Source organism: Myotis myotis, unplaced genomic scaffold (genome assembly GCF_014108235.1).
Source record: "Myotis myotis isolate mMyoMyo1 unplaced genomic scaffold, mMyoMyo1.p scaffold_m19_p_13, whole genome shotgun sequence".
In the NCBI taxonomy this organism is placed as follows: Eukaryota; Metazoa; Chordata; class Mammalia; order Chiroptera; family Vespertilionidae; genus Myotis; species Myotis myotis.
Window position 1 is genome coordinate 17,214,392 of NW_023416317.1, and position 13,390 is coordinate 17,227,781.

Below are 13,390 nucleotides of genomic sequence, written 5' to 3' on the forward strand. Positions count from 1 at the left end.
GATAGCGGCCCAGCCCAGGACGAGACTGCCCGCCAGGACTTGCTTTAAATGAGTAAGTTTGCATTTCCCACCATAGGCGGTTACTTCGGGCCCGGGGCCAAGGCCCGCCATGCAGGCCTCCCCGGAGCGTGTCAGGGCTAGTGCGTGGCCCCTTTTCGTCCACGGACGGAATCAACACACCTAGCGGGTGCCTGTGTGTGCTTCCAAAGGCTTCACAACAAAGCTCCCTGCAGCCCGGTCCCCGCCCATCCGCACACAATCCTAAACACTCGCAGGAACTTCTGTGCCAGCGCTTCTCCCGCTGCAGGGCGCAACTTGCCTCCCCGCCGCGGGGCCTCGGACGACCGGAAACAGCTTCTCTCTGCGGGCGTTGCAAGGAGGCCCCGCCAGCTCCTATGCAAAAGGAGACGGAGAATCTCGCCCACAGACTCAACCCCTAACGTCACATCCGCCCCCTTCCCGGTGGGCTCCCTCTACCGGAAGTCGCCGGCGTGACGCGGCAAAAATGCCAGTCGGGGGCGTGTCCTCCGCAGCCAATGGGCTTCGTCCACCTCCCCTTCCGTCACCGCGTGCCTGTGACGTCAGGGGCGGGGCGGGGCGGGGCGTGGAGGGAGGGACGGGAGTGGGAAGGCCGCTCCGTCGCCCGGAGGAGGGAAACGGGGATCAAGATGGTCTACATCGCGAACGGTGAGCGGGGGCCGGGCTACAGGGGCCGCAGGGCCAGCGTCGGGTCGGGGTTTCCCCCACCCTCGCCGCGGCCCGCGCTCCCGCGGTTCTTCGGGACGTGGCGCCGCGGGCCGGGCGGACCGGGCGGACCGGGAGGCGGAGTCACCGGCCTGCGGCGCGTCAGCAGGCTCTCCGTCCGGGAGCGGGTGGGCGAGGGCCGAGGTCCCCGTGGTCTACCGGCCGGACGAGCGCCCTTGTCGGGCCTCTGATTTTTATTTTTATTGTGGGTCTCGCCGAAGGGGTCTTGAGTCTCGGGCGTCTGTGTCCTTAACTACAAATAGCAACAGTAACGCCATCTGCGTGGCGCCTGTGCCTCAGGCACTGTCTTAGCGTTGTTCGCTTAGTGGTTCTCAACCTTCTGGCCCTTTAAATACAGTTCCTCATGTTGTGACCCAACCATAAAATTATTTTCACTGCTACTTCATAACTGTAGAGTTGCTACTGTTATGAATCGTAATGTAAATATCTGATAAGCAGGATGGTCTTAGGCGACCCCTGTGAAAGGGTCGTTTGACCGCCAAAGGGGTCGCGACCCACAGGTTGAGAACCGCTGGCCTACCATCTCATCCCGTCCTTTTAGCAGCCCTAGGAAGCTAGTATTTTACTTTCCCGACCTTACGGATGGCGACTGAGGCGCAGGTAGATCCCACTGTCCGGGGTGACAGTGGTAGCTAATGGCTCAGTGCGGATTCGAACCCAGGTGGCTGGCGTCCGCGTCCTGCCGTGACCGAGCGCACTGCCTGCCTTTCGGTAACTGACCCAAGAGAAGCAGAGGGACGCTCTGGGCGGGCTGTTCCCCGGGAGGAGGAACTAGCCATACGTGGCGGTTCTTGCCCGATTTCAAGAGGCACAGGAAGAACACCAATCCCTCGAGAGCAAGTTAGTTAGTCCCGGGATAGAGAATCCGAGAGAGACTTCAATCCCGTGACATCACAACGAAAATGCCTGGAGAGGAGAGGCAGTCCACTGGGCCACCTGTTGGATTCAGGTGAAATGAACGCCGAGGTGCAGTCTTAGCAAGGAGCTCGTGGATGGCTGTATTGAATCATCTATCTTCCGAGATGATAGTCAGTGCGTGCACTTTGTATCTCTCTGCTTTTCAAAATCTCTCTCTCCTTTCTCCCACTTAAAACTCTTTGAAACGGGTAGGTTGATGGACACACGCCAAAATTAAAGCTTCATCCTCGTTTGGGCACTTGCAAACTTTGTGTTTTATCCTTTGTGATCAAGGCTGGCTGCTTCCATATGTGCATTGTTGAATGATGCTTTGTGTTTGTGGTGTGTTAGTGTGCATGCACAATCATATTTGATCCACTTAAATAACACAAAGGCCTTTTATTTCACGTGTATAGTTGGGAAATGCCAGTTTGCATTCACGCAACTCATTTTCCTCTAAGGATGTTCGGGGGGAAGGTTTCTGCCTTCAGAAACCAAGGGAAAGTGCAAATCGCTAGAATGATGCAAGTGCCTGCAATAAGTTCCTTAGAACCACTCGGGAAGAATTGGTGGGTTCCAATTAGATCTATGTTCTTAGGAGGACTGTATTATTCAGCACTTCAGAGTTAAAACATTTCTCTTACTGTCATGTTACTTCTTCCCAAACAATTCTGTACGATTAGCCCTGGAATGTTTTTTCTCAGAGAAGGAAAATGTCACATCAGCCAACGGTGCAGAGCCAGTAAGAGGCAGAACCTCTGTCTTTAAGTGTGGCCCTTTTTTCTCAGTAGCTCTGTGTGGTAGACACAGCTGACAATAAACTGGTCAAAGAAGGACGGAAAGTAAAAAGCATGGAGAAGCCCTTGGGGAAATGGAGAGGAGAGGTAGTTGACAGGCAGCTCTTCCAGAATATTCTGACCTCTTGATTTGCAAGTCTGAAACTCTAGAGTACTGAACTTTTCAGGTTATAGCTTTTATCATTTCAAGTGGTTTAAAAAATAGATCCTCTTTTGTTTAAGATGAAGCTGAAGCCTATAATTAGAATGAATAGCTTTTTACAGAAAAATAGTCATTTTAATGAATAAGTCAAATTCTCTTCAATACTTAGAGCACACAGATTTCTTTGATTTCTAAAAATTTTATCGAAATAACTGAATCTAAGACCTGGAAGAGTATGTGTAAACAGTCTTTTTGTGCAGGCAAGAGGCTTTGCAAGTGAAAAGGAGTACCTTGAACACGTTTAGAAAAATTGAAGTGATGTGAGTTTACATTTACCCATTTGTTTCCTCAAAATACTTGAATAAACAGATACTTGTGCACCCATGTTCATAGCAGCATTTTCACAATAGCAATCCAAGTGTCCATCAACAGGTGAATGGATCAACAAAATGTAGTACACACACACAATGGAATATTAATCAGCCTTGAAAAAGGCAGGAAATTTTGGCATATGCTGCAACATGGGTGAGCCTTGAAGACATGCTAAGTGAAATAGCTGGTCACCAAAGTACAAATATTGTGTGAGCCCTCATGAGGTTTCTAGAGTAGTCAAATTCACAAAGACAGAAAATTCACGGGGGCTGGGGAAAGGGAAAAATGGAGATTAGTGTTTAAGAGGTACAGAGATTCAGTTGAGACCATGAAAAAGTTCTGGAGATGGATGGTGGTGATGGTTATACAGGAACGTGAGTATACTTAACTAGAAGCCTGATGCATAAGATTTGTGCACTGCGGTGGAGATGGGTGGGGTCCCTCAGCTTGGCCTGTTCCCTCTCACAGTCCGGAACCCCTTGGGGGATGTCTGCCTGCCAGCTTGGGCCCGCTCCCCCTGGGGATTGGGCATAAGCCGGTAGGTGGACATCCCTCTTGCAGTCCAGGACCCCTCACTCCTTACCGCCCATCTGTAGCAGAGGCAGGAGAGGCTCCTGCCACCACCACTGGGCTCACCAGCTGTGAGCCTGGCTTCTGGCTGAGCGGTGCTCCCCCTGGTGGTCAGTGTGCGTCATAGGGACCAGTCTTCCACCGTTCAGTCTATTTGCATATTATGCTTTTATTATATAGGAAGGATGTTATAGAATTGTATACTTCAAATGGTAGATTTTTGTGTGTGTATATTTTTACCACAATTAGAGAGAGAGAGAGAGAGAGAGAGAAAGAGATTGAGAAAGAGAATACTTGATCATCCTCCCAAATTACAAATTTTCGGAAAGCATTGACATAGTAAAGGAATGGCCCCTAGATCACAGAGAGTTACTTCTCTGAATCCTTTCTTAGAATGGTGTGTATAACAGACCTCTCTTTTTTGTTGACTATTTGGAACAATGGACAAGTTGAAAACGGAATCTATGATTGTTACTTTACTTATTAAATGTAATGTGTCTTTTGTCAGGGATTTGTAGTACTAACTAAAGTTTCTTTATTCTTGTCTGTAGGACAAGTGTTGGACAGCAGGAGTCAGTCCCCATGGAGATTATCTTTGATAACAGATTTCTTCTGGGGAATAGCTGAGTTCGTGGTTTTGTTGTAAGTATAGTAGAAGTCTTAATAGCCCTGATACTTAAATACATTAGGTACATTATGTTGCATATCATAAATAAGCTCAGCTTTCCTGAAGCAGTTTTTAATGTTTTCTAAATAAATAGCTTTACTAAAGGAAATGCCACCAGAAATCTTATGACTATGAATATGTTAGTTGAGTTGGTAAGCTTGACACTGTACCTTAGTCTTGATGGTAACCATATCAACCTGCAGCTCTGGAGCCAGGCCTGCCCATTTTAATAGCTAATGACAGCACCCACTTTCTGTCTACTATTCCCAGCTTTAGTGTGTATGTGCAAATTTTATTCATTATTATACAAAGTTGGCTTTTTTGTTTTTTAATTTGTTTTTTTTTTTAATATATTTTTATTGATTTCAGAGAGGGAAGGGAGATTGAAAGAGAGATAGAAACATCAATGATGCGAGAGAATTATTGGTCAGCTGCCTCCTGCACGCCCCCTACTCGGGATCAAGCCCACAAACTGGGCATGTGCCCTTGATGGGAATCGAACCTGGGACCTTTCAGTCCACAGACTGACGCTCTATCCACTGAACAAAACTGGCTAGGGCATTGTTCTTGTTTTTTAATAATTAAAGGTTAGAATCAATACAGAGGAGACAGATTTAAACTTCACCGTAATTTTAAGCAATTCTTAATTAAATGCACTTTTTGGTCTTTGACCTGCTGTGTATTTTATGAAAATTATCCATTAATTATTAACAAGTCTTATTTATCCTAAGTTTGAATATATATTTGAGTGCCTCATGGATAGAGGACGATAGCGATGCAGAGATGTGGGAGATAGTCCTTTCATTGACTTTAATATCAGTAAATATATTATATGGGGGAATGGTGGGCATGATTGTGGGAGGTGGACATCAGAGGTAGTTATTCCAGTTGGAAGAAACATAGGAAAGGTGGCAAAGAAGTTTGAATATCAGTCTGTGATCTTTATACTTAATTTGATTATTGCTATGGTTTAGAAAGATTAATTTGGTGGCTGCATGTAGCATAGATTAGAAAGGGTGAAATGGAAGCGACAGCTCCAACTTAAGTTACCCAGAGCAAAACTTTTTTATAGTTTTATAAATTTTATCTATTCTGTATTGTTTACTAAAATACTGTTTTAACTTAGTTAAATTCGTCCTCCTTCATAAATAAAAGTTCATTTAAATGGATTCCCAGAAGGTCTGCACCTCTGGCATACCACTCTTAGCCCTCCCTGCCCAAGGTAATGGAAGGTAGGCTGTCAGTGGGGGAAATGCACGAGCAATGAATGTGCAGTACTGTAAAACCAGACTGAGCCGTGGCAGCTGGTGTAGAGGAAGAGGTTGGGATGACTGTCCGGGAGAGTTATCAGCAAGTAAGAAGACAGGCAGGGCGGCTTCGGCCCGGAACACAGCGCACACTGTTGAGACAAGTGCTCGTGTTAGATGGTGGTGTCACGATGGCTTTTCAGAATGTGGGTTTGGAGCTAACTGTCTACCCAGAGATGATAGTCGAAATCATGAACTACATTTTATAATGCTGAAAGTGGCTCTTCTGTTGTTTTCTGCCCCTTGTTTCAGTTTCAAAACTCTGCTTCAGCAAGATGTGAAAAAGGGAAGAGGCTACGGAAACTCATCTGATTCCAGATATGATGATGGAAGAGGGTACAGCTTTTTATTTGTATTTATTTTTATACCTATATATGTATCTCTTAGACCTTTAACTCTAAGGGAAAAATGGGGGAAAATGAATAAACTTTCAAGATCATGGTGGTTTAACCCCCACTTCATTTTATTTTATTTATTTTTTTAGTCATTGATTTTTTAAAAAATTTATCTTTATTGTTGAAAGTTTTACAGATGTCCCACTTTCCTTCCCTCATTGATCCTCTTCACCCCCCCTCCCTTGCCTTCACTGCACTATTGTCTGTCCATGGATTATGCATGTACCCATATAAGTTCTTCGGTTAATCTCTTCCTGCCACCCTTCTCCCCTTTCCCTCTGAGATTCATCAGTCTGTTCCATGCTTCCATGTTTCTGGATCATTTTTGTTTGTCAGTTTATTTTGTTTATTAGATTCTACATATAAGTGAGATCATGTGATACATGTCTTTCTCTAACTGGCTTATTTCCCTTAGCATAATACTCTCCAGGTTTCCATGCTGCCTCAGAAGAGGATATAGCTTTCTAAATTGATAATAGGTGTTTTTACCCTTCTGTATATTTTAATCAGATTAGATTAGGTTGATTTGATAGATAGATAGATAGATAGATAGATAGATAGATAGATAGATAGATAGACAGACTTAATGGAAATTAAAGGTTTAAATTCTATTTCACAAAATTAATGCATTACTATAAATAAGTTAAGTTGCCTCTGATTTGATAATATAGTCAACCTGGCAAAGCTAAAATGTACATCATATATCCAATGGGAAATACCTAAATTAGAGGATAAAAACTGAGAGCCAACATTGAAATCTAGAGATTTCACTTTAGAATCTAGATTTCTAGCTGCTAATGAAAAACTCAGAAGATCAAGCAGCAGGGGTTAGGTTTGTGTTTCCATGTGGCAAAAATCAACTGGAGCTGGGTTTTATTTGGGCATTTACAGGAAGTGCTGCTCAGTCCATCATAGTCCTTGCCTGACTCACTTTCCTCATGTGCTTTATATGTCTGGTCCCTGTCAAAGTTTGAATTTCTGACCTAAATGGTATTTTAAATAAAAAGGTTTATTTGAGTGTTTAAAAGAAACCCATTTAAGATGTCTACTAAACGGTAGAAATTAACTTTTTCTTTTATTAGGCCCCCAGGAAACCCTCCCAGAAGAATGGGTCGAATTAATCATCTGCGTGGCCCCAGTCCTCCTCCAATGGCTGGTGGATGAGGAAGGTAACTTAAAATTTGAAATTATTCTACAGGGATTTTATTTTGTAAATGCCTCCTTAGGAAGTTCTTTAAGAAAATAGAAGCTGCCTAACACATTATTTGGAAAAATATTTCTATCCTAATCCTTGAAAAATCCTTTGCTTTTATTATCAAAATATCTTCTGAAACAGGTTTATAACATGTAATGATTGTTGGATTTTTCAGACAGATCTGAATGAATAACTAGCAACTAATTATTGTAATGCTTTCTTTTATAGGTAAATGTCTGCTCTAAGAAGCAGACAAATGGACATGCACATTCATAGCAGAAGGAAACCATCTAGCAATGGAGGGCTGACCAGGCTGGACAAGTAAATGAATGTGTATGTCTAAACAAGAATTAATCTGTGTCCTCACAGACGAATGAGGTCGTGTTGGGAATTCCCTCACAGGGATCTGGCATGACTGACATGCAATTCTATAAATGCACATGTTTGTCTCATTATCTTTTTGTATAGTTTATTGAAAGTGTTAATATAGTTTAATAAGTAAATATTTTTAGGTTACATAATTGACTACTCATCTTTATATAATTAAAACTCCAAATTTGAAGAAAATTAAAAGGCTATGTATTTAGTACTGTTGGTGTCCTTTTTCAACTTCTGAAAATGTTCATTGTTAATTTGTTCTCATATATAAATAAATCACATTGTATTTATTTCAGTAGTATGCATACATCTGTGTTTTTGAATTTTTATATAGAAACATTTGTCCCATAAGTCTTTAATACAAGGTGTTTGATTTGCTGCTGTATATAATTATCGGAGTATTTATAAAGCCATAACCAGCAAAACTGAGCTACAAAATGAAGATACAAAATGAAGACTAAGTGGTCCTTAAATATACAGACTTCAATGCTATCTAGTCAAATTTGAATTCTTTTTTTTTTTTTTTTTTTTTTTTTTTTAAATTTTTATTGCTTAAAGTATTACAAAGGGTATTACATATGTGTCCATTTTATCCCCCCGCCCTAGACAGTCCCCTAGCCTCCCCTATCCCCCAATGTCTTATGTCCACTGGTTATGCTTATATGCATGCATACAAGTCCTTTAGTTGATCTCTTACCCCCCTACCTCCTGCCCCGCAACCCTCCCCGGCCTTCCCGCTGCAGTTTGACAATCTGTTTGAGGCAGCTCTGCCTCTGTATCTATTATTGTTCAAAAGTTTATAATGGTCTCTATTATCCATGAATGAGTGAGATCATGTGGTATTTTTCCTTCATTGACTGGCTTATTTCACTTAGCATAATGCTCTCCAGTTCCATCCATGACGTTGCAAATGGTAAGAGTACCTTCCTTTTTAGAGCAGCATAGTATTCCATCGTGTAGATGTACCACAGTTTTCTAATCCATTCATCTACTGATGGGCACTTAGGCTGTTTCCAGATCTTAGCTATGGTGAATTGTGCTGCTATGAACATAGGGGTGCATATATACTTTCTGATTGGTGTTTCTGGTTTCTTGGGATATATTCCTAGAAGTGGGATCACAGGGTCAAATGGGAGTTCCATTTTCAGTTTTTTAAGGAAACTCCATACTGTCTTCCATAGTGGCTGCACCAGTCTGCATTCCCACCAGCAGTGCACAAGTGTTCCTTTTTCTCCACATCCTCTCCAGCACTTGTCGTTTGTTGATTTGTTGATGATAGCCATTCTGACAGGTGTGAGATGGTACCTCATTGTTGTTTTGATTTGCATCTCTCGGATGATTAGTGACTTTGAGCATGTTTTCATATGTCTCTTGGCTTTCTGAATGTCCTCTTTTGAAAGGTGTCTATTTAGGTCCTTTGCCCATTTTTTGATTGGATTGTTTATCTTCCTTTTGTTAAGTTGTATGAGTTCCCTATAAATTTTGGAGATTAGGCCCTTATCAGATATGACATTGGCAAATATGTTTTCCCACACAGTGGGTTTTCTCGTTGTTTTGTTGATGGTTTCTTTTGCTGTGCAGAAGCTTTTTATTTTGATGTAGTCCCATTTGTTCATTTTCTCTTTCGTTTCAAGTGCCCTAGGAGCTGTATCAGTGAAGAAATTGCTTCGGCATATGTCTGAGATTTTGTTGCCTTTGGATTCTTCTAGAATTTTTATGGTTTCCTGTCGTACATTTAAGTCCTTTATCCATTTTGAGTTTATTTTTGTGTATGGTGTAAGTTGGTGGTCTAGTTTCATTTTCTTGCATATATCTGTCCAATTTTCCCAACACCATTTATTGAAGAGACTATCTTGGCTCCATTGTATGTTCTTGCCTCCTTTGTCAAATATTAATTGAGCATATTGGTTCGGGCCGATTTCTGGGCTCTCTATTCTATTCCATTGATCTATATGCCTATTCTTGTGCCAGTACCAGGCAGTTTTGAGAACAGTGGCTTTGTAATACATCTTGATATCTGGTATTGAGATCCCACCTACTTTGGTCTTTTTCAGGATTGCTGCAGCTATTCGGGGTCTTTTTTTATTCCAGATGAATTTTTGGAGAGTTCGTTCTAGATCTCTGAAGTATGCCATTGGTATTTTAATGGGAAGTGCATTGAATTTATAGATTGCTTTGGGTAGTATGGACATTTTAATGATGTTGATTCTACCAATCCATGAACACGGTATGTTCTTCCATCTGTTTATGTCTTCCTCTATATCATTTTTCAACGTCCTGTAGTTTTCTGAGTAGAGGTCTTTTACCTCTTTAGTTAAGTTTATTCCTAGGTAGCTTAATTTTTTTGGTGCGATGGTAAACGGGATTGTTTTTATAATCTCTCTTTCTGAAAGTTCACTATTGGTGTATAGAAATGCCTCGGATTTCTTGGGGTTAATTTTGTATCCTGCTACATTGCCAAATTCATGTATTAAGTCCAGTAGCTTTTTGATGGAGTCTCTAGGGTTTTGTATGTATAATATCATGTCGTCTGCAAATAAGGACAGTTTTACTTCCTCTTTTCCAATTTGGATGCCTTTTATTTCTTCTTCTTGCCGAATTGCAATGGCTAACACTTCCAGTACTATGTTGAAGAGGAGTGGTGAGAGGGGGCATCCCTGTCTTGTTCCTGTTCTTAGGGGGAATGGTGTTAGTTTTTGTCCATTGAGTATGATGTTGGCTGTGGGCCTGTCATATATGGCTTTTATTATGTTGAGGTATGATCCTTCTACTCCCACCTTGCTGAGAGCTTTTATCAAAAATGGGTGTTGAATTTTGTCAAATGCTTTTTCTGCATCAATTGATATGACCATGTGGTTTTTTTCTTTCAATTTGTTTATGTGATGTATCACGTTTATTGATTTGCGGATATTGTACCATCCTTGCATCCCTGGGATAAATCCTACTTGGTCATGGTGTATGATCTTTCTGATGTACTGCTGGATCCGATTTGCTAAGATTTTGTTGAGGATTTTGGCATCTATGTTCATGAGGGATATTGGCCTGTAATTCTCTTTCATTGTGTTGTCTTTACCTGGTTTTGGTATTAGGGTGATGCTGGCTTCATAGAATGAGCTTGGAAGTGTTCCTTCCTCTTGAATTTTTTGTAGTAGTCTGAGGAGGATAGGTTTCAGTTCTTCCTTGAATGTTTGGTAAAACTCCCCTGTGAAGCCGTCTGGTCCTGGGCTTTTGTTTGCTGGAAGCTTTTTGATGACTGCTTCAATTTCTTCCATAGTTATTGGCCTGTTGAGATTTTTAGATTCTTCCTGATTGAGTTTTGGAATGTTGTATTTTTCTAGGAATTTGTCCATTTCCTCCAGGTTGTCTAGTTTGTTGGAGTAGAGCTGTCCATAGTATTTTTTAACAATCATTTGTATTTCTGTGGGGTCTGTTGTTATTTCGCCTCTATCGTTTCTGATTTTGTTTATTTGGGTCCTCTCTCTTTGCTTCTTGGTGAGTCTGGCTAGAGGTTTGTCAATCTTGTTTATCCTTTCAAAGAACCAGCTCTTGGTTTCATTGATTTTCTGTATTGTTTTTTTGGTCTCTATGTCATTTATTTCTGCTCTAATCTTTATTATCTCCTTCCTTCTGCTCACTCTGGGGTTTTCTTGTTGCTCTCTTTCTAACTCTTTGAGTTGTAGAGTTAGATGATTTACTACCATTTTTTCTTGTTTTTTGAGATAGGCCTGTAGAGCTATAAACTTCCCTCTCAGGACTGCTTTCATTGTGTCCCATAGGTTTTGGATTGTTGTGTTTTCATTGTCATTAGTTTCCAGGATGTTTCGAATTTCTTCTTTGATTTCATTGGTAACCCAATCAATATTTAATAGCATGCTATTCAGCTTCCAGGTGTTTGAGTATTTTGGGTTGTTTTTATTGTAGTTTATTTCTAATATTATGCCATCGTGGTCTGCGAAGACGCTTTTTATGATTTCAATCTTCTTGAATTTGGGGATACTTTGCTTGTGACCCAATATATGGTCTATTTTTGAATATGTCCTATGAGCATTTGAGTAGAATGTATATTCCCTGGCTTTCGGGTGAAGTGTTCTGAAGATGTCTATTAAGTCCATCTGATCTAGTGAGTCATTTAGGATTGCTGTATCTTTGCTGATTATTTGTCTAGAAGACTTATCCAGTGCTGTCAGTGGTGTATTAAAGTCCCCTACAATGATTGTATTGTTGTCGATCTCTCCTTTGATATCCTCCAGGAGTTTTTTTATGAATTTGGGTGCTCCTGCATTGGGTGCATATATGTTTACCAGGGTTATATCTTCTTGTTGTATTGATCCCTTTAGTATTATGAAGTGGCCTTCCTTATCTCTTGTTATGGCCTTCACTTTGAGGTCTATTTTGTCCGATATAAGTATTGCTACCCCAGCTTTCTTTTCCTTTCCATTTGCCTGAAAGATATTTTTCCATCCTTTCACTTTCAGTCTGTGTGAGTCCCTTCTAATGAGGTGGGTTTCTTGTAGACAGCAGATGTATGGGTCATGTTTTTTTATCCATTCAGCCACTCGATGTCTTTTGTTTGGAGCATTTAGTCCGTTTACGTTTAAAGTTATTATTGAAAGGTACTTGTTTGTAGGCATTTCTGTTTTTGTGTGGCTGTTTTCTTTCTGAGCTTTTTATTTCTTATTTTTATACCAGTCCCTTTAGCATTCCTTGCATTGCTGGCTTGGTGGTGATAAACTCCCTTAGCCTTTTTTTGTCTGTGAAGCTTCTTATTTCCCCTTCAAGTTTGAATGATAGCCTTGCTGGATAGAGTATTCTTGGATTCAGTCCTTTGCTTTGCATCACTTTGTAAATTTCCGTCCATTCTTTTCTGGCCTGATGTGTTTCTGTTGAGAAATCATTTGACAATCTAATGGGAGATCCCTTGTATGTAACTTTCCGTCTCTCTCTTGCAGCCTGTAAGATTCTCTCTTTGTCCTGAACATTTGCCATGGTAATTATGATGTGTCTTGGTGTGGGTCTTTTTGGGTTCACCTTGTTTGGGACTCTCTGGGCTTGTGTGACTTTTTTCTTCCCCACCTCAGGGAAGTTTTCTGATATTATTTCTTCTAATAGGTTTTCTAATCCTTGTTCATCCTTCTGTTGTTCTGGTACCCCTATTATTCGTATGTTGTTTCGTTTCATGTTGTCCCAAAGCTCCCTTAGGCTCTCCTCCTGTCTTTTCATTTTTTTCTCCAATTGCAGTACGTTTTGGGTGTGTTTTGCTTCCTTGTCTTCTAAATCACTAATTCGGTCCTCCGCTTCTCCTAGTCTACTGTTGATACTTTCAATGGAGTTTTTCATTGCAGCTATATCACTCTTCATTTCTTCTTGGGTCTTACTTAAGTTGTTGATTTTTTCATCTGTTTCTTCTAGCTTCTTGGAGAGGTTGTCGATTTTTTCCTCCATCCGGTTTATGCACTCTAGGACCCTTATTCTGAATTCTTTTTCTGTCATGTTGCATGCCTCTGTATTACTTAGCTGCTTTTCTGGAGAGTCCTCCTTCTCTTTCCTTTGGGGGTTTCTTTGTCTACCCATGTTTGATCTCGCTGACATATCTAGACGTTGAGTCGTTCAGTGGCTGCTCCCTTGGTGGCAGTGACTCCTTGGTCTGTGGTTGCTCTTCGGGCGGTTGCGGTAGCAGCTGCTCTTCAGTTGGCAGCAGCTCCTCTGGTGGGTGCTGTTCACAGCTGTGGTGGCTCTTCTGGCTGGTGGGGCAAGGTTTCACGTACAGCTGCTGTTCCTCAGCAGAGGGTGTGGTGCTCAGGAGGTTGCTGTTGCTTGGATCTGCTGCGTTGATTTAAAGGCACAAAATACAACACAACAAGGCACCACGTACCAGGCACTATACACAAATATATTCACGATATGA

The 13,390-nt window shown here is 41.5% G+C and overlaps 1 protein-coding gene across 1 annotated transcript; it reads left to right on the plus strand.

Annotated features, from left to right (window-relative positions):
* The first annotated feature begins 598 nt into the window (after positions 1 to 598).
* On the plus strand, positions 599 to 7,085 carry SELENOK (selenoprotein K). Its single transcript, XM_036331882.1, has 4 exons — positions 599 to 687; positions 4,095 to 4,185; positions 5,770 to 5,853; positions 6,995 to 7,085. The coding sequence occupies exons 1-4, from the start codon at positions 669 to 671 to the stop codon at positions 7,083 to 7,085; spliced, it is 285 nt and encodes a 94-aa protein (XP_036187775.1). The 5' UTR covers positions 599 to 668.
* Positions 7,086 to 13,390: the final 6,305 nt, after the last annotated feature.